This window comes from Antechinus flavipes, chromosome 2 (genome assembly GCF_016432865.1).
Source record: "Antechinus flavipes isolate AdamAnt ecotype Samford, QLD, Australia chromosome 2, AdamAnt_v2, whole genome shotgun sequence".
NCBI classification, from domain to species: Eukaryota; Metazoa; Chordata; class Mammalia; order Dasyuromorphia; family Dasyuridae; genus Antechinus; species Antechinus flavipes.
This window is the reverse complement of record NC_067399.1, coordinates 512,185,007-512,212,249: the sequence shown is the minus strand read 5'-3', so window position 1 is coordinate 512,212,249 and position 27,243 is coordinate 512,185,007. Positions and strand designations below refer to the sequence as shown.

Below are 27,243 nucleotides of genomic sequence, written 5' to 3'. Positions count from 1 at the left end.
CAATTTATCTTTGTAGAGGAAGAACCTCTGTTTTAGAGTGACCTGCTCTGGGAGAGGCATCCACTGGCTCCAGACCAAATTGGGAGACAGGACCAAGTCACCCTTATTGAAACTAAGTGAACGGTCGCCCCTCCCTTCCCCACCTCTCTCTGGCCTGGGCATGTCTCGACGAAAGCAACGGAAACCCCAACAGTTAATCTCGGACTGCGACGGTTCCACCGCTTCTGAGAACGGTGGGTGTCCCAGGGAAAGATGAGAAGGGGGACAAAGCTCAGGAAAACAGGCTAGCAGCTGGGGGAGAGCACCTGGGAGGTGGGCAGAGGTTGACATCCAGTAACAAGGTAAGAGAAACCTGGTCATTTTTGATAAGAACAGGAGTTAAGAAATGAGGCTGGTGGGTTTCTGGGGGTAACTTGGGGTTGGGAGTGGGCCCCCTCAGCTTTCCTTGAGGTTGCTTCTCTTTTTGTTTTCCTGTTGTTTGTCTCTTGATGAAAATGGAGTTTCCAAACTGGCTCTGTCTCCCCCACCCAAAGAGTTTCCCTTCATGTCCCCTGTGCTGGCTGGTCTTTGTGCCGTTGCTAAGTAACGTCCTCAGACCTGAAGACTGTCTCTTAGGGGTGGGATTTTTCCCCCTTTCTTTATGGGGAGTTGGGTTGCAGGAGAATGAGTTGGATAAAAACGTGCGTGTTCCCCTGAGAGGGAGGAGAAAAAAAGTTTCTCATTGTTGAGTTGAGAAGAGATCAGAAGGACTCCCCCAAGGGAGAGTGCCTATCTATGACAGTGGGAATAAGACCTGGCTTTTGGTGTGTATCTGTGTCACTCGGGGTGGATGTTAGAGGAGGTCAGTCAGTGTAAGTGGCTTAGACTTGTGCAACAGGGGTTATTTCAGAAGAGCCTGGATAGGAAAAGTGGGGGAGTTTGCAATGTAGTTTATGTAGAAGTGAATATGGATATGTGCATATTATCACATTAGCCACAATTATAGAAAAACCAAACTAACTTTGATTTGGGGAAATCTTTTCTGTTAATTAACTAAGAGTTTTTGTTTTGCATCTTTTCTTTATTCTTCCAATATTCTTATGGGCAGGGGCAACTATTACTATTTCTACTTTATGAATAGAGAATTAAGTTCAACAGATATTTATTAGGGGCCTACTATGTGCAAGGCATTATACCATCTACCAGGGAGATTATAATTCTCAATCACACAATAGTATAAGATGCTGCTGTCCTAACTTCCTGTCCCAATGTTCACTACATCAAAATTCACTAAAATATTTAGTGGGAAGAACTGATGTTTGATTTTCAAGGTCTTTCTGATGACTGGTGTTTTGGCCCAAAAATCATTTACGGCAACCATTATGACACGATACAACTTCCCCCATTACAAGAGGAAAATGAATCAAGAACAAAACTCAGGAACTCTTGTGAGTTTGGCTTGAGTTTATAATATGGACTCCATGGGGGGAAAAGTCTCCTGGAACACTGTTTAGCAAAGAATTGAGTCTGAAAAACCCTGGCACTATTCACAGGTTAAACTCCCCTCCCCTCCATGTAGCTAAAAGACCTAGGGGTCACACAGATCAGTTCACAGTGGGCTTCTGAGTGTGGAACAGCCTTCCTTGGCAGACAGATTATGGTTTGAGTGAACTAAATTTTTTCAGGCTCTTATGGAAGGCCCAATTCAGATGTTCCAAAATTTCCTAGAATCCTGCTGTGTCCGTATTTAGTAGTAGAGTGGTTATGGCTTCCTACCAATCCTACGCCAAATTAGTCCTTCATAGTGCTGCTTCTAGGCAGGTTGTTTTTTCCCTATGCTCTACAGGAGACCTCCCTGGGAGGATAGGAATCATTTCACAGCCCAGCTCCCCTGCTGGTTCAATCGTGGAGCGATGCTGAACCCCTGGAGTCAACCATAGCCCTCCTTCTCACATCTAACTCACTCTCAGTACCAAATAGCTCAAGGAAAAACCACTATTACCAAAAAGCGTCATAAAGAAGTCTCCAGTGACTACCCAGCGTGGAACTTTTAGCTCTTTCCAGTTGTTTCATTCTTGGATACTGGGAATGTGTAAATGATGTCACATAAAGCATCACTACAAGGTATGAAATAGGAAATAACTCCATTCTTAGTGTCGTCTTTGATTAAGAAAAGCCCAGAAACACAAAGTCAGACAGACTAAAGAGCAGGGAAGGGATTGCACCAAATTACTGCGATTTATGTAAATGCTTTCTCTTCAGAATCACCTAAAGTGACTGTTTAGTAACACAATAAATAGAGGGCTGGGTCTGGAATCAGGAAGACTCGAGTTCAAATGTGACCTCAGACCCTAGTTGTATGAACCTGGGCAAGTCATTTGACTTCCACTTGCCTTAATTTTCTCATTTGTAAAATGGGAATAATAATAGCACCTCGTTTACAAGGTTATTGTTAGGATCAAATGAGAGAATTGTAAAGCCCTTAGCATGGTGTGCTACATTTGATAAACACTGCATAAATGCTAGCTATGATTGTTATTATTTATTGATACTGTGTTATTATACTGATAAAATTTGCAAAGGGTTTTTTTTTTCTTATACTTTATAGAGGTAAATCCTGTGAATTCTGCTTTCCAAATAAATTTTAAACAAGGGGTCATGAGCAGCTTGCATAAAGTAGATCAGGCAGTTTTCAATGGTGCCAGATCACCAGAACAAGTTCCCCAGAATTCTGGACTCTTGTTGCTTACTTTTCTTCTCCATCACAAGAAAAGTTCTGAATTCTTGTTACTTTACAAGACATAGAGCAAGTATCTGGTTTTCCTATGAGGTACTCCAACCCTGCACACAGATCTTACTCAAAAGAATCCAATTCTCTCTGAAAGAATCCAAATGGCCCTTTGCCCTAGAATAATGCTACATAGATTTTCCTGGGTTCTCCCTAAATGCAGTGGATGCCTTTGCATTTCATAATATTATCATCAGGATTTAGTTTACTATCTCCATAGATTCTGCCACAACATTGAGCAAGGGCCAGACAGAAACAGAAGATCTAAATTCCAGGTTGAGACAGGACAGATAGACTTGGGAAGGGAGGGGAGGGGAGGAAGGGAAACAGGTTTTGGAAATAACATAGGAAGTAGCATGGTGCAATGGGAAGAACAATGAATTGGAATCTGCCATGAAATAACAGGATGATCTTGAGAAATTACTTTCTTTCTCTGGTCCACAGTTTCTTCCTGTAAAATAAAAGATGAGACAAAATTTATTTCTAAGACCACTTCCAATTAAATGTGTATATATATATATATATACTATTTATTAACATATAGACACAGTTTATATAATAGAGAGATAAGACTGAGAAGATAGAAAAACAAGATATAGGGACAGCTAGGTGGGGCAGTGGATAGAGCACCAGCCTGGTAATCAGGAGGACCTGAGTTCAAATCTGGCCTCAGACACTTAATCTCTTCCTGGCTGTGTGACCCTGGGCAAGTCACTTAATCCCAACTGCCTCAGCAAAAAAAAAGAAAGAAAAGAAAAACAATATATAGATTGCTATGAGAGAGATGAAATTGAGAGAGAAAGATCAGGGTGTCCTAAAGTTTAATGTCATTTTTAAATTATTAAACTATTGGAAAATTGTGTCATTAAAGCTTAAAATGACATTAAGGTTTTTAGGACACCTTGCATATATTACATATGTATATTGGTCTTAATAGGTAACGTGCTTTATGTTTTGCAATGTTAGCTCCTTCTCCCCCTTGTGTTATATAATAAGGGCTTCTTTATATTTATATGATTTTGAGGCTGTTAATTTTAGAATACTAATTTTTCCTTCCATCTTTTTTTCTCTTCCCAGTAACTTCTTTCCCCAGTGACATTTTCTAGCTTTATGAAAGCCTTTGTAAGTCCCAAAACAATTTAAGAAATACCTAGTCTTTTGATATACGTTAAATTCCTGTCCTCGGAGTAAACATCAAGAAAGCATTTTTAGTGTGTTATTGGGAACATGGATTTTATCCTAGTTCTTTTTGTTTCCCTTCAAGCTCTGATACATACCTATGGCCTCAAGCTTATCCATTTTCAAATCCTAGAGCCTTGCCCATATCACCTAATATTTTGGGAAAGTAAGAATTGTGTGAAGAGGCATTCTTCTACCCTTTCTTTTGCCCAAAAGTTCATGCTCAAGACACCAACTAAAAATAGTAAATGTTGCACATGAAGGATGAAACGGTGAAACTTCAGAGAAGAGAGCTGTCTTTAAACTAGAAATCTGCATTAGAAAATCTAAGGGATGAAACTGGAGGGAGGTGGGGTAAGGAGTTCAGAATAATACAACTGAGAAAGAACCCGAAATCCAGTTATTTAGTAAGAGAGAGAACAAACAGGGTAACAACCAAGATACCAAGAGGTATCATATAGAACAGAGTCAGCAAAGGGAAAATATACAAAAATCAGTGTTGACGGCTTTATTTGTTCTACTTTCTAAAGGAAAAATATTTTCTAATTATTCAATTATACAAACCTAACCTAATGGTTAGAAATATCATAAATCATAGAATTCACAAGCTCAGAGCATACTGATTCTATTTCCCTAACCCTACCTCACAGCCTCCCACTCTCAACCATCATTCCACAAATGGATAATCTGAGAGATTCCCCCCAGAGAGAGAAATGGACTTGAGATGATATACCCCAGAACTAGTGGATTAATAGCAGAGCTGGCACAAAGATTCAAGTCTGCTGGCTAGAAACTTAGTGGAAAAACATCCTATCATGAATGGTCATGGACTTGGAATCATGGTAAGTCACACTAACAAACTGTGTGACTTTGGACCAAACATTTCTCCTTTCTGGGGCTCAGTATTTTCAGTAGAAAAATAAAGGGGTTAGATTAGGTGATCTGTAAAGATGCTATCAAACCCCTTCATAGGTTCTGATAGCTTATGTTTCTTTAACTCTCTGGCTAGATCACAGTTGCATCCAAGTGCCAGAATGAACTGGAAATAGTCATATTCTGAGTAGAGTACCAAGTTTCTTCCTGCCAAAAAGGCATTTTTTAAAAGCACAGCTTTGTATGTGATCAAAAGTGTGATGATCCTGAAAATCACAATATTGTATAATGTTAGTTTAGAAAGGATTCTAAAGATAGATATGTATTTTTTCCATCAGGACAAGGGTAGGAATGAAATCTGTGACCCCAGATTGTTATAGTTATAGATTGTGGCAGATGGGAGAAAGAGAAAAACAGACAGAGAAATTAAGTGAGAGGAAGCTATACTTCTGAAGGACAAAAAGTTGTAGAAGCTACCTGTTCAGTATAAGATTTATTCTGTATAAGCTTAATATGTGATGTGATTTCAAGGGCCTGAAAATTGTTCCCCTAGTACCACCCCCCCCCCAAAAAAAAATCCCCTACTTACTGATTGCTGTTTGAAATTCCTTTAACCTTGGTACAATTAGAGATAAGTAAGGCTTTAAGTATAAATACAGCTGAAAAAGGTGACCCAGGGTTTAAATACTCACCCAAGTGTAAACGACTGAGATCTTTTTTCCAAGGTCTTTAGCTTGTTGGGGGAGAGAAGAGCAAAGGTCATTGAGTCCTTGTCTTGGCGGGAAGGTAAGGGGAGATAGGAATGGGAAGAGAGGAAAAAGGGAAATTGGGGGTGCTGAAAACAACCTAAATGACTTCATAATTTTGACAGGGGATCCAATTATCTATTGTTTTTTCTCTCCAAGTTTCCTTTATTTTTTCTTTAGAAGTTTGTTGGTAGGTTCTCCTACATTTCCCACTAGGCATAAAGGGTTTCTTAGGTCCCATCTCACCTTTCCTTCTCTCCTAACATTCTCTTCTAAACTCAAAACAGCAGTTGAATGGGATTGAGCATGGTTAAAGAGCCAAAAAGGGGTAACCTTCTAGGTTCCTTTCTAGATTAAAACGTGATTTCGAGGTTCTAATGCTAGTTATTTCTTTTCCCACATAACCCAGAGTGACTTTTTTCACCTTATCTGTTAAGTAGGGATACCATCTGGTTTTAACTTATTTGTGTTTGGGTTTCCATTAGTGTCTGTTTGGCTAAACCGAGGCCCCTCAGGGAAAGAAAGTTCCTACCCACCCCCACCTCCCCAGCTCCAAAATGCTGGGAAATAGTGTTTCTCTTTACAAGAAGCTGTTGATCCATCACCTTTCACCACAGGCTAAATTTACCTTAAAGAAGAACACAGATCAACTTACGGATCAGAAAGCAAGTTGAGTTAAAAAGTAAGAAAGGGGACAGTGTTTCCCTGGAGAAGATGAAAAGGGTTTCTTTTTTGTAAGAAGACTTGGCAAAAACAGCAACCTGAGATCAAATATTCAATGCTAATTAACAAACGCTCAGTAGAGGGCCTCCATCTGACTTCCTTTCCTTTACTGACTATAAAGAGCAAATGACAGGTGGTGGCCACATAAGGCAATTTCTCTCATTTTAGCAAAGGAGGACAGGATCATTATGCTTCAAAAAGCATCAGACTGGCATTAGAAAACCTGAATTCTAGCTTTAGTTCCACTCAGTTGCTGTGTGACCTTGAGGAAGACCCTTAACCTCTTAGAGCTATAGTTTCTTCTGAAAAATGCAATAAACTGTACTTATCCTTGGACTGAATTTCAGAATTTAATAAATCTTTTTTTCCCCCCATCAATATGGTTTTCCGGATTAAGCCTGGAATCAAAAAACTATAGCACCAATTAAAGGGATTCACCTTGAGCACATAAGTTTAGATGACTGAGATCCTCTGAGCAAAATCATTTGAATCAGATGGGCTTGATCAAGAAACTTGTATTCTAGTTCCCTGTCTGCCATGAACTTAACTGTGTGGCTATAGACAAATCATTTTACCTTCTCAATTTTCCTGACTGTAAGAGGAGAGGATGGAAGTGAATAGGGTACTCCATAATCTCTACTTATTGAGTTGTGTCTGGTTCTCTGTGACCCATTTGGGGTTTTCTTGGCAAAGATACTGGAGTGGCTTGCCATTTCCTTTTCCAGATCATTTTATGGATGAGAAAACTAAGACAAACAGGGTTAAGTGACTTGTCCAGGGTCATGCAGTTAATAAGTGTCTAAGGCCAGATTTGAAATTAGGAAGATATTAAAAAAAAAAATTAGGAAGATGAGTTCCAGCACTTCATATACTATACCACCTAGTTGTCCTCATGGTCACTAAGTCCCTTCCAATTATAAAATCCCATGATTCTGTGGCTTAAAAACAAAGCAACAAAACCCTATCATTCAAAGATCATGATGGGAAAGAGGTTTGGTATCATTAATAAAACAAACAAAAAGTAGGGCTTTACAACTCTGAACCTGAGTTTAAGTCCTACTGCTGACAAATACTGGCAAGTGACTTAACTTCTCTGTGTTCTGGATAATTCTTAAAAAGACTTGAAGTTTGAATGAAGATGCTGACCTACCCTGGTAAAGGGAGTTTCTTTACCCAGGAGTTCCAATGAAATCAGAAGTGTGGTCCTTGTTCCCAATAACAATTCCAAATCCACTGGAACTTCTAATAGAGACATGTCCTAAGTACTAGTCCCATTCAATATTAAGGAAGCATTATGAGAAATAATACAACAACACTGCAATGATGTTCTGGTCTTTACATGTTAGTATGATCATTATTATTGATCTGCCTACCAAATCAACAGTAAATTAGCTTTATGTCTCTAAGAGACAAGAAAAGCAAAAATAATCCCTGCCCTCAAAGAGCTCTCTTTCTAATGGAAAAAACAACATGTAAATAACTAGGCTCAGGAAAACCTGAAGGCAGGAAGAACTGAGTTCAAAATTTACCTCATTCACTACAAACTATGTGACTACAGGCAAGTCTCTCAGCCTTAGTAAACCTGTTTCCTCATGTGTAAAATGGAGATAATAATAGCCTCTACCTCTCAGGGTCATGGTAGGATCAAATGAAATAATATGTACAAAACATTTTTGCAAATCTTAAAGCACTATATAAGTGCTAGATATTATTATAAGATATAAACAGAGTAGGTAGAAGGTAATGTGGGAGGGAAAGGGAACTAGTGCTGGGAGTATTGGGAAAGGCCACCTGTAAAAAGTAGGATTTGAGCTGAGTCTTAAAAGGAAACAAAAAGACAGAAGTGTATTATCACACATGTATATACTTCAGTATATAAAAGATTTATAGTTTCTTAGAGGTGAATACTCCCTCCATCTAGACAGGTTGCAAACCCTATGTGATTCAATAAACTGTTACAATTAGCATTATATATTTCTAAATTTATCTCCCTTAAAGGCCCTCCCCCTTGCATCTGTTACCCATACAAGCAGACCAAATATCCTTTCTAAATACACAGGTCTGAACATGTCACTGTTCTTATTCCACAATCTGGGGTGACATCATTGCTCCTAGGTCAATAAACACTTCTCAGTTTAGCAATTAAAGAGCTCCTTTTCAGACTTAGGTCCCATAATTCTCTTTTGCACTTTCTACATTCTGTGCAAACTGGCCTCCTTTGCTGTTTCTGAACTGGGCTTTCCTAACTTTATGCCTTTCCATTTTCATGGCATGCATTTCTTCAATTGTGCCTGTTAGTGAACCAACAGTAGTCACCTCCCCCCAAAAAAATCATTTTCCTCACCCCAGGGAGCCTCTTCAAAATTTCCACAATATTTGGCCTGTATCAACAAGACTTTTCCTCAGATATAGCCTCTTGAGAACCCAGGATCACTCTTCATACCACAACAAGGCATAGAACTTTTATGAAAATTGCTTATCACATAAGCCCCAAAATTCATGATGCTCAACACTGAAAATAACATTTACATGTTTTATGTATATATCACTGAAGATTTTTCCTTTTCTTATCCTATTTTCCGTCCTCTCTATATCTGTCATCTGAAGACGAATCTAGCCAAGATTGCTCTCTATGAAGTTTTTTGTCCACTCATTCACAATATACCTTTGCTTATTTTTTTAAGAATAAATTTATTTACTTTAAACAATCTGTTTCTCTCATTGTCCTCTCCTATTTAACAGATAAAACAAAACATCTCATCATAAACATACATAACCTACCCAAACAAAATTTCACACTATGACCCTGTATGATCTCCGCATTTTAAGTTTATCACTTCTTTAATAGGAGGTGGGGAAAGAGGGCAAAGGATGCAGTGAAGGGAGCTGGTGTGTCATCTTCAGGCCTCTGGACTCATGGTTTATCATTACATTGATCAGAATTTCTCTCATCTTTCAGTGTTTTTTCTCTACAATAGTGTTGTCATTGTATAAACTGTTATAGTAGAATAATGTTTTTTAATACAAAAGAAACTAATGATACTGAAATAGTTAACAAAATTTTTTTTCCTAAATGAATAGACATCAGGCTATAAACCCTGCTCTAAAACATGAAAGGGCTTGCAATCTGCTTCTGTGAAAAGAATATGCACACTGAATAAATCATGTGTCTTTTGAAACAGTAAAATGTCTCATTTTAGCTTCCAATATTTCTTTTGAGGTAGAACAACTATTATCTCCACTTAATGAGTAAATTGTGACAACTATTATTATCTCTAATGACTAACTCAGGGATAAAGTAACATGAATAAAATCATACTCAAAAATTTAATTCAACAAACACTTATTAAATGCCAACTACTTAGGTTATAAAGATGAAAAACAATTCAATTTCTGTTCTCAAGAAACTGACATTCTGCTTGAATTGGGAAAGAGAGATGGGAAAAGAGGATATGTTAATGATTTATTCTATGTTCAACCAGATCTATGCCACCTATATCTGGTAAAATGGCAATCTATCATAGACCAGCCTTTGAAAGTTACCCAAGGCTCAAAGAGGCACACAAGCCATGTAGCTTGTAAAGGGAAACATTTGTCACTATACTACAGCAGAGGTGACAAGATGTAGGTGAGGAGGGACACATTTATCAATAAATATGAAACCAGGTAGAAAGTAAATAAAATAACAAAAAAAAAGGGGGGGGTGGTGTTGTCAGACAAAGACAAACTCCATTAGGACACTTGAAGAGAGAAAACTATTTCAGCAGGAAGGAGTAGGAAGGGTAAGACTTGATTTGAGCTTTGAATAAAGTATTCTGAAAGATGATGTTGGAGTACCTGTGTGGTCCAGGCACTGGGTTTGACCTGGGCAAATGTGTAGAGACACGAATGAGATTCTAGTGTAGAGAATTGCTTCTTCAACTCAGCTTTCAGAATCCCATTTCCTCCTTTAAATTTCTTTCTAAAGCAGATTCTTAACCTTTTTGTATCATGGACCCTTTTGTCAAAGCCTACAGGACCTTTCTTCAGAATATAATAGGTTGCTTACATCCATAATTGAAAGAAATGAAAAATTTCATTTAGAGGTGAGAATAAAGAGGCAATTTTTTCCATCCATGTTCATATATCCACTAAAATTTATTCATAGATGTCTTGGGAGTCTGTGCATGTCAATTTAAGAACTCCTATCCTACCCTAGATTACAGCAAGATGTTTAAGGGGCTCTTCAGAAGAAATGGGTCTACTGAAATCTGGTGCAAATAAACTAGATTAATAACCAAAGTGCCTGCCCTTAATTAGGGTTGGTTCCAAAAAAAGCAATCTGGATCAGGACTTAGGCTCCTTGAGAGGAAAATCAAATTAGTAGTCTTAAAAATGAAAAGGGAGAACTTTCCACCAATGAAGAGGAAATTAAAGAAATAATAAGGGGTTACTTTGCCCAACTTTATGCCAATAAATTTGATAACCTAAGTGAAATGGATGACTACCTCCAAAAATATAGGCTTCCCAGATTATCAGAGGAGGAAGTAAATTGCTTAAATAGTCCCATTTCAGAAAAAGAAATAGAACAAGCTATTAATCAACTCCCTAAAAAAAAATCCCCGGGACCAGATGGATTTACATGTGAATTCTACCAAACATTCAAAGAACAATTAGCCCCAATGCTTTATAAACCATTTGAAAAAATAGGGAATGAAGGAGTTCTACAAAATTCCTTTTATGACACAGACATGGTACTGATACCTAAACAGGTAGGTTGAAAACAGAGAGAGAAAATTATAGGCCAATCTCTCTAATGAATATTGATACTAAAATCTTAAATAAGATATTAGCAAAACGACTACAGAAAATCATCCCCAGGATAATATACCACGATCAAGTAGGATTTATACCAGGAATGCAGGGCTGGTTCAATATTAGGAAAACTATCAGTATAATGGGCCATATTAATAATCAAATTCACAAAAACCATATGATCATCTCAATAGATGCAGAAAAAGCATTTGATAAAATCCAACATCCATTCCTATTAAAAACTCTTGAGAGTAAAGGAATAAATGGACTTTTCCTTAAAATAATCAGTAGCATCTATTTAAAACCAGCAGTAAGCATCATATGTAACGGGGACAAACTGCAACCATTCCAAATAAGATCAGGAGTGAAACAAGGTTGCCCACTATCACCATTACTATTTAATATTGTATTAGAAATGCTAGCTTTGGCAATAAGAGTTGAGAAAGAGATTAAAGGAATAAGAATAGGCAATGAGGAAACCAAATTATCACTCTTTGCTGATGATATGATGGTATACTTAGAGAACCCCAGAGATTCTACTAAAAAGTTATAAGAAACAGTCCACACCTTTAGCAAAGTTGCAGGATACAAAGTAAACCCACACAAATCATCAGCATTCTTATATATCACTAACAAAACCCAACAGTTAGAGTTACAGAGAGAAATTCCATTTAAAGTTACTGATTGTATAAAATATTTAGGAATCTAGGATTTAGGCTCCTTACACAATAGGTGTGAAATGTCTCTAGGAGAAAGTTGCAGGAAGTAATGGAAGAAACTGGTTAATTTTGGAGGCAACTAGCTTCAGGAATTATGCAAAGCCATTGGCCACTTTTGTCCATTACTTCATCCTTCAGGGTGGGAGGTGTCATAATTCTAAAAAAAACCACTGTTTCCATTATTCCTATCTTTCCATTTCTGTGTTCTGTTATAGATCTTTTAGGGTGAGATCTACCCTCAGTAATTTTTTTTTTTTTTTTTAGCAATGAAGTATTGTTCTGAGGGGGTGGGGGTGGGGCAAAAAATAAACTCCTGTCCTAGAGAAAGGGCAAAGGTATAATTCTTCAAACATGTAGACTTGATGGTCGCTTCATCTGCCAATGATTTTGTGTGCATTCTAGATTTTACCCAATTTCTATCCCTCCAGATAGAATTCTCAGGAATTTCTCTACCACCCAAATCTATAGGATCTGCTTCTTCTCATCAATCTCTGTCCTAAAGCTATAATAATCTAACATCAGTTTTAGTAAACATAGGAATCCTCTTAGCCAAAACTTTTGCCATTAACTTACCATGTCTTTGGTTGCAACTGGCAAGTATGAAGTGTCCTGAGTAAAAGAAGCTATCTTTATTGTTCAGTGGAGGTTAGGAAGTTTAAACCTGTAACTGTCTGAAAGAGTATTGCAAGCTTGAGTGAAAACATAAGCAAAGGCATAGACATATGAAATAATGAAGCATATACAGGGGATGGCAAAAAGTTCAGTTTGACTGAAAGTTAGGATATGTATAGATGACTTGTATAAGAAAAGATTGGAAAAGCAGAGTGTAACTAAACTGTAGAAAGCTTTGAATGCAAGAATAGTAGTTTAACTTGGTTCATTAGGCAACAGAAATTACAAGTTCATATCTATTCATAAAGCAGATAAATCTTATGCTGTATAAAGACTGTCGCAGGGAGGGGAGAATAGAGACTAGATTTATTAGGAGGCTGTTGTAATAAGCCAAGTGGGTAGGAAATGGAGCCTATATGAGCTGGTGGTAGTGAGAATAGAGAGGAGGCAGATGAAATACATTACAGAAAGGCAGATGAAACCTATAAGAGAAGAAAAAACCCACGGGACTCAAAACTGACTGACTACGAGAAGTAGAAGAGGGGGTGATTCAAAGATATCACCACATTTTCTAACATTGATAGGTAGATGATAGTGCTAATGACAAAAATAGTCAAGAAAAAAAATGTTTCAGGAAAGATATGAACTTGGTTTGGAACTGGAGTTTGGAGTCCCAGGAGAAAACTCAGGTTCAAATATCCTGTTGGCAATTGAAAAGACAGATCAGAAACTCAAGAAGGTCAAGCCTATAAAATGTAGAACTGAAAATTATCTACATAGAGACAATATCTGAAAGTGAAGAGAGAGGCCATTGCTAATGAGATAAGTATAGAGAAACTCTGAGGATCAAACATTGGGGGAACACTTTAAGGGATTTGAAAAAGGACTTTGCTGAGATCTTCATGGAAATGCTACAAAAAGAATGTGACTTCACAAGGTAACATAACACAATTGGTCTCAGAACTGAGATTTGAACATCTATCTTTTGCCCCTATCTTGGGGCAGGGTTCTTACTCATACATGCCCAGTTTCTTAAGTGTGGGTCTCAATTACATACTGAATGTAGGGGTTGCAAAATTATGATTTGTTATCAGTAAATGTTTGATTTGTATACCTATTTTATATATCTATATAGCTGGGGTAATGTAGAAATTTCTTGAGTGAAAATGGATTGTGAGTAGAAAAAGTTTTAAAAGCCTTGCTGTAGAGGGTAATTTTTTTTTTCCCAAGATAAATTATTTCTTAGATCCCTTCCAACTTGAAAATTTAATGATTCTAATAAGTTCCCTCTTGAAAAGTACTAGCAATTTCTAGAAACATAGGCAGAATGTATATCATGAAACACAGAATTCAGGAATCACATAACCCAGCCAAATCACTTACTTGGTCCTTCTGCTTTCTTTGCCTTTTTTTTTTTTTTTTAATTGTCCAAAGAGAGAAACCTGCCCTGCCCTTTCTCAGAACCATTTCCAGATCAAAGCCCTTCCCCTCAATAATTATCTTAATAGTTTCCCAGACCCAAGAATAAAAACTAAAATAAAAAGAATAAAACTATTGAATAGGAAGTTGCTTGTTCTTGAAACCTGGCTTATTCAGGAAATGGGCTTTTCCTGGGGGACCTACAGGATTTCTACACTCAGGTATTCTTTAGGGAGAAGACAGGGTGTTCACAAAAAGGAAGTAGAAGTGACCTAATGGCCCTGAAAAAATCTTACTTAGAGTTCTACCATAAGGGGAAAGCTAACTATCATTCTTTGTGAAAACAGTCTACCATGAAAATACATTAATGGAGTATATACATTTTTCTCCAGAGATTTCTGGAGAAAAAAAGTAATCAGGTCCAGACCTTCCTGGTTCATCAGATCCTTTCTTGAAAGAAAATATGATCAGTTCATGAAAGTCCTTTAATAAGTAAGGCTGTGTCCAAATGTGTTCCGTAGACTTGTGGTCAGGTCATTACTTAGAAAAGGAAGGTAAGGAGGTGTGGATGACCAGCCCCGGAAGAATGAAAGGGTCTAATCTTAGTATAGCCCCTAATCATGGGGACACTCTTAATTTGCTGGCTGGGCTCAAGACCCTCACGAGGATGCTCTCCTCCTACCTCCCCTTCTCCCCCTGTGCACCTACCTCTAAAAGCTCTGACCCCTCCTTCCTCGCGCCTCTCCTCCCCACAGGCTCCTCCCCTCTCCCCTTTCCCTGCATTTTCCCTAAGCAGCTCCTCTTCCTCCTCCTCTTCTTCTTGCTCCGCCTCCCCTTCCCTGCTTGTCTCCCCCCGCTCCCCTTGCTCCTCCCCGCCCCCCTCGCCATAGCTGCTTCGCTGCTGCCGAGCTCCATCTCTGCAGTCAAGACGCCTGGGTGCAGAGGCTGCCGCAGCTACCGCGGCCGCTGCCACCTCCTCCCCTCCCCCATTCCCATCCCTATTGTCCCCCCAATTCCTGCACCCCCATCATGGCGCACGAGGCCGGAAGGAGTTCTCGTCCAGGGGGACCCTGTGGCGAACTGCGGGCTGAGCCCAGAGGTGCGGTAGGAGCAGGGGCCTGGGGAGGGGATTAAAAGGAAAGGAAGGGAATGGGCGGGGGAGGGAGGAAAGGGGAGGACTAGATAATGTTGGCTAGAGGAGGGGGTTTACGATCGGAGGGGAGCTCAATGTCCAGCTCACTTAGGCCACTGCCCCGCCTCTCTTTTCTTCCCCCACTTCCCTCCCCCGTAGCTCCTTCCACCCTTTCCCTCCCCTCCTTCCACCACCTAACTGCGGAGATAACGCTGCCCCCTCCCCCACCTCCCGGCGCCTCTGAGGAAGGATGTATGGGGTATCTCTTGCATGACTGTAGCCATGGGGTGGTCTGTACTGGCGGGATGGTAACCCTAGTATATACTCTCTGTCGGGGGAGGGGGGGGTGAGGGAGAGAGTGGAGGCGGGGTCGGTACTCGGACTACTCTTGTCTGCTTGAGTGTAAACCATCCCAGTCCTCCAGCAATTCCCCCCCCCCCCCAGCTGTGTTGAATGGGTTGTTAATCAGAGCCTCTTTCTTCTTCTCCTCTCACCCATCCTTACTCCCTCCCAATCCCCTTTTCCTCTTTTCAGGTGACACTGGTGACGAGGACCAGCCCCAAGTCTGTGCCAAGTGTTGTGCCCAGTTCACTGATCCAACTGAATTCCTCACTCATCAAAATACGTGTTGTACTGAACCCCCAGTAATGGTCATCCTCGGAAGCCAGGAGAATTCTAGGTCAAACTCCTCCTCCTCTTCTTCTGAAGTTCGACCAGAAAGCCAAGACAGCCCTCAGATTATGGATACAGAACACAGCAATCCACCTGATCCTGGGCCCTCAGTACCCCCAGACACCAGCTGGGGGTCAGAGCGGGGCCGAGAAGAATCTTCAGATCACTTTCTCATCACCACCACAGGAGCTAGTTCAGCTGGTGGTGGGGGGGGCCTGATTTTGGCCAGCCCCAAGCTGGGAGCAACCCCTTTAGCTTCTGAGTCTACCCCTGCACCCCCTCCACCACCACCTCCTCCCCCTCCTCCTGGAGCAGGTAGTGGTCATTTGAACATCCCCTTGATACTTGAGGAACTCCGGGTCCTGCAACAGAGACAGATCCACCAAATGCAGATGACAGAGCAGATCTGCCGTCAAGTGCTCCTGCTGGGTTCCTTGGGTCAGTCAGTGGGTGCTACTGCCAGTCCCTCAGAACTACCTGGCACAGGTGCAACTACATCTTCCAAGACCCTGCTACCCCTCTTTAGTCCCATCAAGCCTGGCCAGACAAGTAAGACACTTACACCATCTTCTTCCTCTTCCTCCTCTTCCACCTCTGGGACAGAAGTACCTAAGCCAGCCTTCTTCCACCTTTATCACCCACTGGGGGCACAGCACCCCTTTTCTAGCAGCGCGGTGGGGCGAAGCCACAAAACTACCCCTACTCCAAACCCTTCCCCAGCACTGCCAGGCACCACAGACCAACTGATCACCTCTCCCCACCTGGCATTCCCTGGTACCACAGGATTGCTGGCAGCACAGTGCCTGGGGGCAGCCCGGGGCTTGGAAGCAGCATCTTCCCCAGGTCTTCTGAAACCGAAGAATGGTAGTGGTGAGCTGGGCTATGGAGAAGTGATGGGCCCCTTAGAGAAGCCTGGTGGGCGACACAAGTGCCGCTTCTGTGCCAAGGTATTTGGTAGCGACAGTGCCCTACAGATCCACCTTCGCTCTCACACAGGTGAGAGACCTTACAAATGCAATGTCTGTGGCAATCGCTTCACCACCAGAGGCAATCTAAAGGTCCATTTCCACCGCCACCGAGAGAAGTACCCTCATGTACAGATGAACCCACACCCAGTACCAGAACACCTGGACTACGTCATTACAGGTAGTGGTCTCCCCTATGGCATGTCCGTGCCTCCAGAGAAGGCTGAGGAGGAAGCCGCTTCAGGGGGTGCGGAACGTAAGCCACTGTCAGCTTCTGCCACAGCACTCACTGCCACGGAGAGCCTAACCCTGCTCTCCACCTCTGCAGGCACGGCCACAGCTCCAGGGCTCCCAGCCTTTAATAAGTTTGTGCTCATGAAGGCAGTGGAACCAAAGAACAAAGCAGATGAGAACACCCCACCTGGAAGTGAAGGCTCAGCTGTTGCCGGAGGAGCAGAAACTGGTACAGCAACTAGGATGCAACTGAGTAAACTAGTAACATCTTTACCTAGCTGGGCCCTGCTGACCAACCACTTCAAGAGCACTGGTGGCTTCCCTTTCCCATATGTGCTAGAGCCCTTGGGGGCTTCTCCTTCAGAGACCTCCAAGTTGCAGCAATTGGTGGAAAAGATTGATGGCCAGGGAGCTGTCGGGGCCATCTCGACTGCCTCAGGGGCCTCTACCACCTCTGCCCCTGCAGTGTCTTCTTCATCCTCCTCAGGCCCTAATCAGTGTGTTATCTGCCTTCGAGTGCTGAGTTGTCCCCGAGCCTTACGACTCCATTATGGGCAGCACGGCGGGGAGAGACCCTTCAAATGCAAAGTGTGTGGTAGGGCCTTCTCTACTCGGGGCAATCTTCGGGCCCACTTTGTAGGTCATAAAGCTAGTCCAGCTGCCCGGGCCCAAAACTCTTGCCCCATTTGTCAGAAGAAATTCACCAATGCCGTCACTCTGCAGCAACATGTCCGTATGCACCTGGGTGGGCAGATCCCCAATGGGGGCACCATGCTGCCTGAAGGTGGGGTAGCTACAAAGGAAAGTGGAGCGGAACAGTCTTCGACACAAGTGGCAGGAGTCTTCTCACAGCAGCAGCAGCAGCAGCAGCAGCCACTGCCACCACAGCAGCAGGGATCCCCAGAAGAGGAACTGTCTGAAGAAGAGGAGGAGGAAGAGGAAGAAGAGGAGGAAGATATAACAGATGAGGATTCCTTGGCAGGGAGGGGCTCAGAGAGTGGTGGTGAGAAGGCTGTTTCCATGAGGGGGGATTCAGAAGAAGCATCTGGTCCAGAGGATGAGGCAGCAACCTCAACAGCAGCAGCATCTGGAAAGGAGATGGACAGTGGTGAGAATCCGACCCAACAACCTTCCCTGCCTTTAGCTGGCAACCTGGAGGAACCTCAGCCCACAGATCATGGAAGCAGTGAACCTACAGGAGGCATCGAAGGGGGGGATGGACAAGCAGAGGGGAATAGCAGCCCAACTTCATTGCTCTCTCCAGAAGGAGAAGTAGTCAGTGCTGTCATAGCAGAGGGACAAGGCATGCAGGAGGCCAGAAGGAAAGAGCATGGGGAGAGCATGAGCAGCAGCAGTAAGAGGTCCTGTGGGGTATGTGGCCAGTCCTGTCCCAGCCAGGCAGCCCTGGAGGAGCATCACAAGGCCCACAGCAAGGAAGGCTCACTCTTCACCTGCAGCATCTGCAAGCAGGGCTTCCCTGAGCGGGCCACCCTCAAGAAGCACGTGCTGCTGGCACACCACCAGGTACAGCCCTTTGCCCCCCATGGTCCTCAAAATGTACCTTCACTCGCCCTGGCCCCAGGCCATTCAGCCTCAATCTCTACACCAGGCTTCTGTCCTTTTGGTAGGAAAGATGACCCTGCAATCCAGTGAACCCTCTAACTGCTTCCTGAACCAAGGAGCAGAGGGTGGGGGCTCCATAGAAGAACCCTTATGATTTTACCTGCCCCTTTATATCATTGTCAGTAACACATGGGGCTCCCTAATATAATTATATCCCCAAAGATCCTCTCCAGCCCCCCTATGCATATGAGATCATGGTATCTGCAGGGGACAGTCCCCTGTGGAATTTTTCATTCACCCTTCTACCCTTGTGAGAAACACAGTTCTCTAGAAGGCCTTCTATTCCCCAAGGGGAACCCTCTCTAGCTTCTTCAGGGGTGAACCTTCCCTCTCCTCTCTTCCTTTCCCTTTCCCTCCTGGCAGGTGCACCTGAGCACCCACGTTTGGAATTGCAGCCCAGCCCGAAGGGGCCGGCATCTGTCCCTGGAGGGCCCCATGCCCCTCCTCTCTGGTGGCCGGGTCAAGCTACAGGACTTCCTGCCCCGGGACGTCCCTACCCAATTGGTGGGGGTGGGCCCCCTATCTTTTTGGAACCAGTACACAGCTTTCCTGTCAAGTGGCCTGGCCTCTAAACCCCCGGGTTCCAGCTCCACCTCTACCACCACTGCTGCCCTGGCAACACCTGCCCTGTTTGGTCCAGAAATTGTGTCTGGGAAATCATCTCCAGTAGTAGGATCCAGTGAGGCCAAGAAGACCACCCCCCTCATATTCCAGCCTCCTGCATCCAAGACTATACCTGAGAAGCCAGGCAGAGAAGAGAAGTAGCAAACTGCAGTGCCCCTCACCCTATTCCAGCAGGTGCCAGCAATTTGCAGTGGTTCGTGGCTTAGCACGGTGGGATGAGAAGACATGAAGGGTATGCTAACCCACAGGTCTCGAGAGCCACATTTCAGCAAGGAGCCTGGTGGGTATGGCAGGACATATCAGCCTGCCTTCTCCTGACTGTGGCCTCACAGAGGCATTGGAGAATGGCAGCTTCTCATCTTGAAGCTTTCCCAATGTAGGGTTTGGGAGGGTGCAAGTTTGACTTATTTCTGGAAAGAGCAGTTGAGGGTTTAGGGTGGGTGGTTCATGGGCAGGGACATGAGGGTAATAAGAAGAGCATTGGACCTGGTATGAACTCTTGTCATTCTGGATTTGGGATATGTATCTGAAGGAGGGAATCTCAATCCAGATTGGATGGCTCTAGAGAATGTTTGACTATAGTAATGACACAAGGTGCAAAAGTGCACAGAGGGCAGTGTAACAAGTCCCCTCAAACTGGTATGTTTCCAGTTTATTAGATTTCTCCCCTTCCCCTAGATTCTACTTTTCTCCTAATATCCTTCTCTCTAAACTCTTCCTCTTCCCCATGGACCATGGACCAGGGCTTGTGTCTTCATTACTATCTGGCTCTCCCAGAGACCCAGACTTTGGAAACCAGCTCCTGGAGATGTATGCCCTTCTCCTTCCTCCTGTAACAGACGAGATGTAGTATTTACTCTTAACATAGGATCATGTGGAAACGACCTCCAGAAGAGGAGTAGTTGTCAGAAGTCCTGCCATCGAGGGATGTGAATGGCAGCTTCTTCTTTAAAACTGTAGGCTAACATAGTGAAATATGCAGGGCAGACAGGGGAGATATTAGTGTCTTTCTCTCTATCATTAAAGGTGTTTTGACCAAGCATTTGTGTTGTTTGCTCCTTGTGATTCAGATTGTTTAGCACAAGCAGTCTGTGTGCTATACCACTCTCTCCCTCTCCCCTTCTGTCCCCCTTTGCCTGAATTGAGCATGTGGTATTAATGTTTCTTATGTCCAATCTTAAAACTATTATAACTTCTAGAATGGGAATGTTCCCTCCCTCTACCTTATCCTTAAAAGGTAGGAAATTTTCATTCTCTATTCTTTCCCATCTCAGGTGTTTTCTTTGCCATTATACAAACCTAGGATCTTCTGACACTACTCTGTATGAAAAGGGAGCTACTTTATTACAGTTATCTGATTTATCCCCAAACCTCTAGTTGTTATTAGGTCAGCTAAAGGAATCAAGAAGGTGAACTGATTCTCTTATTTCTTGAAATAAAGAAACAAAAAAAAAAAAACCTATGAAATTATGTGAAATAAATTAATGATTTATAAATAAGTGGCTTTACTCCTACTGCTTTCTCAAAAAATAATGTGATATCTCCAAAGCTATTGAGTGGGGTAGAGAGCAGAGGCATCTCATGGCCAGGATGAAGTAGCTATTTTCTACCTCAGTCTCAGGGTAAAGTCGAAATTCTGATTTGGAGGAATTATTGAAACATTTTTTGACTTCATTGCCTTGCTTCTCCAGAGAGAATCTTCAGGTCTCTAAGTGGGCATTTGAAGCATACTTCAGATTTAAGTAGGAGCTCCTGTTGTGAGCCCAGCTCCAAGACAAAAGGGAAGGAGGTGAGTAAATCTATTCTTTGCTTAAGCTCAGGCCTAAGCAATGAATAGGTATTGGATTCCAGTTGGCCTCACCGGAGCTGTATTATTTCCTTTTAAAAATACAACTGGTGAATGGAAAAGACCCGGAGTCCCATGAGGTCCAGAATAAGGAAATGGCTCCTATCCCTTTAATTCCTGGCAAAGCTTTGTGTGTCTCTTGTTCCCTTCCTTTTTCATTCTCGCTAAGGAAGGAGGTGGGTCAACAACCCCTTCCATTCTCTCTACTTTCCTCACTCTCATTGGTTACAGATAATGTTATTTAACTAATTAAACCTGACTTGCCCTCTGTTGAGGTGCCAGCTCTCATGGCAACAGCTGTCTGTGAGGCTTCTATTGATGGACACTTCCTTACTTCAGGTCAGTTTTAATCCCAGCAAAGCTCTCTTTCTGCCTCCCCACCCCCTCTCCCACTGTTCCATTTTATTTTTCTCCTCTGTTTGCTTCTTCATTCTTCAAGTCATTTTTCCCCCTCTTTATTCATTCTCTTCCTTCCTATCCTATCTTCCCACCCTTTACTATTATTTCAGCCCAGTCCTTTTCTATATCTTCAGTTTTACCTTATTCCTTTTCTCCATGAGTTACTTATTTTCCTCCCTTCCCCCTTCCAGCTCCTCCTTTCTCACAGAGGTTTTTTTTTTTTTTTTTTAAATCTAGTCAGCCCTTTGGAAAGTGTATGTTCCCTAATTTAGTGGCCTGGGTGAGTGAATGACTGAAACTTATAAAGCTTACATTGTTTCTAATCTATCCAGAGAATCTTTTTTAAAAAAATCAAATAATCAAAATTAAAAATCAAAGTAATGATACACCATATAATGAAGAAGCAGGGTTGTGTCTTTCAGATGGATATGTTTAAAAATAAAAAGAAAAACATATACTGTACTTGATATTGGCACAGTTGTAAAGAATTCTATATGCTCCAGAATGGCAAAAATAAAATAGAGAGTAGCTTCTGAGGAAAATGGAAAAAGCAGAAAACAGTAAGACCTCTATCACCCCCTTTTGGGGCACACCTACCCTGGCTCCTGTTGCTCCAGAAAGATATAGGATGTTAATTCAGAAATGTGTTTCCATGGATTGAACTTCCCCTTTATATCCTACTCATTCTAGCATTCCCATCTTCAGGAAACAGCACAAAGCAATGAAAGAGTGCTGAATTTGGCATTAGGGAACCTGAATTTTGTGCCACTTACTACCCATGTGATTTTCTTCTGTTTCTCATATGTGCAACAAGGGTATTGGACTATATGGCCTTTACCAACTCTTCAAATTCTAAATCTTTGCTATGATGAGCATCTGCTCCAGATAAAATTGCCTCTTAAAGATTCCTCTTTCACCTAAAACTACTAAATCTTTGAAGAAAGATAAATCCCCAGTATTACATTTTCTCTTTTGATGAATCTATTAATGAGATTTCTTCCACATCTACAAAAAACTCCTCCCTTAGAACATATTAGCTCTCATCGCCTTCTAACCTTTGAATCAATCAATGAACATTTATTTAGCTCCTACCATGTGCCAGGTACTTTGTTAAGCACAGGGGACACAACAAGAGGCAAAAGGCAGATTTTGCCATCTAGGAGCTTACTATCAAATGGGGGAGACAATATGCAAACAAATACAAAACAAAATATATACAGGATAAAAAGGAAATAATTAACAGGGGAAATGTACTGGAATTAACAGCAGTTGGGGAAGGCTTTCCTGAAGATGGGATTTTGTTCGTGATTTAAAGGAAGTCAGGAGTTAATAATTGGAGTAGAAGATGCTAAGTATTCCAAGCCTGGGAGACAGCCAGAGAGAACACCTGGAGCTGAGAGATGAAGTATCTCATTTGCAGAACAGCCAGGAGGCCAATGTCACTAGATCAAAGAGTAAATTGAGGAGTAAGATACAAAAAGACTGGAAAGGTGGGAGGGACTAGGCAATGTATGGTTTTGAATGTCAACAAAATGTGTTTGTTCTTAAATTCGATAGAAAATCAGGAGTTAAGAGGATTGAAGGATTGACATAATTGGACTTGCATTTTACAAAAATCATTTTTTAGTAGCTGAATGGAGGATAGATTAATATCTATAAAATAGTGCCAATAATAGCACCTACCTCCTAAAGTGATCATGAGGCTCAAGTGAGATAATTTTTTAAAAGCGCTTTGAAAACTTTCAAGTGCTATTACTATTTTCTTAAAGAAAAAAAAAAGTAAATGTGTCACTGTTGGCCATGTTTCTGAGAATCAATAATATAAAAAAATTAGGAAAGAAAAAAAGAATACATAGTACCAGAGAACTGAGCATATCTGCTAAAGGTGAGAAAAGTAAAAGTTTAAGGTCTGTTGTTAGTTTGAGTGACCAAATGAATGAAGTAGAGGTAAAGATGGTAAAGGTGTAGCTAGGTGGCACAGTGGATAAAACACTGGGACCTTAAGTTAGGGAAGAATCATTTTCCTGAAATCAAATCTGGCCTCAAATACTATCTGTGAGACTCTGGATGAGTCACTTAACGCTTCAATTTCCTCATCTGTGAAATGATCTGGAGAAGAGAATGGCAAATCATTCATCTGTATCTCTGCCAAGAAAAGCCCAAATGGAATTAAGAAGAGTTGGATATGAGTGAAAAAAGATAGAAAGAGGAATAGAAGTGAATGGAGTATATCTTTGATTGCTTGGAGCAAATGGACATATTTCTTGGTCAGAAAAGGCCTGATATGAAATCTTTCATGGTACCAAAAGAAGCAGCATGAATAAATGCTTTGAGCGAATCAAAAGTCCAAATGATTGTGGGAAAATCACTTAACCTCTATGAGCCTTTGTTTTCATATATGTAAATAGGAATAGATTGGCTGTTAAGATTCCTTTCCAATTTTATATAATTCTAAAACCTCTGTAATTTTACAATGAACTATTTTTAGCTAAATATACAGAAAAATCTGGTTTTCTTAGCTTATCCCACATCATCCTAAACTTTAAAAAAAGTTGCATTTACTATTATCAACCATACAATTTTCCTATGACACATATAAATTCATATAAAATGGTAGAATGCAATTTCTCACTAGCAAGGAAAGATGTCTATTTTAACTTTAGACCTTTGGGTCAGTTCCCCTTTCAGTGTGGAAATTTCAACAAGAAGGAACAGATATCTTCCTCTTACCCTTCCCTCCCCATTGAGAGAGAGAGAGAGAGAGAGAGAGATGTTTTGTTTTTTTTGCTGAGGCAATTGAGGTTAAGTCACTTGCCCAGGATCATACAGAGAGGAAGTGTTAACTGTCTGAGGTCACATTTGAATTCAAGTCTTCCTGACTTCAGGGCTGGTGCTCTATCCTCTGTGCTACCTAGCTACTCCCTATTTATATATTTCAAAAGACATTTGCCCAACTAAGAAACCTAGGTTCAGGGACTTTGATGGAACAAACTTTTCTTCCCAACATTTCTCACAATTTTTTTGCAATTTCTCTCAAATTCTATGTCCCTTCCTTTCCACGTTAAATACCACTAACCAATTTTTAAGCCCTAATTATCTGATACCTAGACTACTGCAATACTTTAATTCATCAAATATCTAAGTTTCTTACCCTTTGCAAATATATGGTGCTTATTAATGTACACACACACACACACACACACACACACAAAAATACAAAAGGAACTACTCTCAAGAAACTTGAAATCTAAAGGACAGTAGGTAGAAAGGAAGAGGTTAGGGAGAAAGGAAATTTAAAAATAGCTGTCATACAAGGAAGACTGGCAAGTTTCAAAGAGATGTCCAAGCTATGTCCTGTATAAAATTAAGTATCCATGTTTCCTCATTTTTTTCTGATAAGCCATTCTGGGCCTCCTGGACAGATTAATCTTCCTAAAGCATTGCTCTGATCATATCATTCTATTAAAAATATCCAATTATTTCACATAGCCTAAGTAAAATCCAATTAACTTTACTAAATAAAATCCAAATATTCAAAACCTTCCAAAGTCTTCCAAAACGCCTCTTCTCTTTAAGCCCTTACTTTTATAGTTTGTTCTTTACTTCTAAATGGGAATCTCATGCTTTAATCATTCAGGAATACTGTGTCCCATACAAAATCTCTTTTCCACTTTTGTGTCTTTGCTCACACCACATCCTATTTCTAGTACCCATTTTTCTCACATATTTGCCTACTGAAAGGAAATGCTAGTTCTTCAAGATACCAGCTGAAGTGCTAAAACACTAAATCTTTCAAATGTTTATTTGATGTTTTTGTTATTAAATGAACATTCTTTCCCAAAGTAGCTAGTTTATTCCACCAATATGATACGTTTTGCATATTCAATATAAATCAATTCACCTATTGATGATCTATGATGTTCTATTAAATCCTATACTAGGTATATATATAGAGCAATACGACAAAAAAAGAAGTTGAGGCGGCTAAGTGGCACAATGGATAGAGCACCAGCCCTGAAGTCAGGAGGACTTGAGTTCAAATCTGGCCTCTGACACTTAACACTTTCTATCTGTGTGATCCTGGGCAAGTCACTTAATCCCAATTGCCTCAGCAAAAAAAAAAAAAAAAACAGGGTCAAGTCACTTAATCCCAATTGCCTCAGCAAAAAAATAAAAAAAAATAAATAAAATCTTTTTTTCTCAAAAAACTTATATTTTACATAATACCATGAATTGTTCTTTTCCCTAGTAGATACCCTGCTAACAGAATGTCTCACACAGAGAAAGATTTAATATTTATTGAATGAATGAATGTTAAAATAAATACTCCAGTGAAAGGTGGAAATTAAAACTCACCAAATTGCCTAGCATAATACCACATTTATTTAATAGTTATTAAGCTTTTTTGAATTGTGTGGCATAATTGCTCCTTCTATTTAAGTGCTATCTTCAAAGTTACCAAGGATCCTTATGTCTTTTTCTCAATTCTTATCTACACCAACTAGCTACCCCTTCTCTAGTTTTTTTGTGACACTTATTCTCTCTTTTCCTGTTTGACTGTTCCTTCTCAATCTCTGTTGCTAATTTACCCATTTCATTCCCACTAATTGTGAGTTTTCCCCAAGACTCTGGCCTGGATCCTCTTTTCTTCTCCTTCTATACTATTTTAAAGGGTTATCTCATCAGATTTCATACATTCAATTATGAAATCTATGGAAATGATTTTTCACATAAAATTACCCAGTCATAATCTTTCTCCTGACTTATAGTCTCAAATCACCATTTGCCATTGGACATCTTAGATGTCTCATAAAATATTTCAATCACAACAAATCCAATATTAAACCTATTATCTTTCTCCAGAACTTTCCCCTTTTCCAAACTTACCTATTATTGTCAAGGAACATCTCAGTCACTCGGGCTTGTAGCTTCAGTCTTATCTATAAATTTTCACTCTCACCCGTCTATTGTCAAAATTTATCATTTCTACCTTTACAAAATCTTTCACATCTTGAATCAGTTTTGACCATGTTATTTTTTCTACTCAATAAACTCTCATGGCTTCCTATTATCTCCTGTGTCAAATATAAAAAGTTGATATTTAATGTTCTTCACAACCTACCCCCTTCCGGTTAATTGTGAATTCCACTAGGGAGCTTGTTTTTTCCCTTGTTAATTGTTAAAACCCCTTTCCTTGCTAACTATATATTCTCCCAAATCTATTTCCTATTTACCACTCCTGGTGTCTGTTTTATCTCTTCATTTTGTATGTATCCTCTTCTTGTAAATAAAGGCAACTTTTGGCAAAGAGAAGGTACATTGTTAATTCTTCACATGCGCCTAGTCCCTTGTACCTTGTATTTTGAACTAGGAATTGCTATCCCCACCTCATTATTTGGTGTTGACCCCATCAGTTCCTTACACAAATTGACAATTGATCTTAGACTATGCACTTTTGTACTGGCTACCACCCCATCTTAACCTCTACCTCCCATACAATGCTTGCTACTCACTGACTCACTGACTTGACTGAAGGTGTATTAAAAATAGCAGGTAATTCCTAGGATTCTTGTGAGGATCAAATTAATTGACATGCGGAAGGTGCTTTGCAAACTTTAAAACATTATGCTAGAAATATTTACGGTTATATTAATTCGGTTTAAATTGTATGAGATGATCTCTACGATCCACTCCCAGCTTTTGGAACCTTTCGTCACATGATCTGCCTTCTTAACATGGCTCCTCTTCTGCTAACTTCCAACATGGCCGCACATGTGGCTATAATCAACATGGCCGTCCTCCTGCCAACTACCACCATGACTATTTCGGCTTCACATCGCCAATACCCACTGGCGCTTGCGACAAAAAGAAAAATGGTGGCTTTTGTGCCCAGAATAAATATGGTTCCTATTTGTC

At 40.8% G+C, this 27,243-nt stretch overlaps 1 protein-coding gene across 2 annotated transcripts; it reads left to right on the top strand.

Moving 5' to 3' along the window:
- Nucleotides 1-26,640, top strand: SALL2 (spalt like transcription factor 2). 2 transcript variants are annotated; one of them, XM_051980421.1, is made up of 3 exons: nt 1-233; nt 15,499-18,359; nt 18,822-26,640. In XM_051980421.1, exons 1-3 carry the CDS (start codon nt 161-163, stop codon nt 19,221-19,223), a joined length of 3,336 nt encoding a protein of 1,111 aa, XP_051836381.1. In that variant the 5' UTR covers nt 1-160; the 3' UTR covers nt 19,224-26,640. The 2 variants fall into 2 exon arrangements, with proteins under 2 accessions (XP_051836381.1, XP_051836382.1); XM_051980422.1 differs by lacking the exon at nt 1-233 and adding an exon at nt 14,601-14,931.
- Nucleotides 26,641-27,243: the final 603 nt, after the last annotated feature.

Coding starts and splice junctions, on each gene's coding strand:
- SALL2 (XM_051980421.1), top strand. CDS start 161: ATGTCTCGACGAAAGCAACGGAAACCCCAACAGTTAATCTCGGACTGC. Junction 234..15,498: donor TTCCACCGCTTCTGAGAACG/GTGGGTGTCCCA, acceptor TCCTCTTTTCAG/GTGACACTGGTGACGAGGAC. Junction 18,360..18,821: donor TGCTGCTGGCACACCACCAG/GTACAGCCCTTT, acceptor CCCTCCTGGCAG/GTGCACCTGAGCACCCACGT.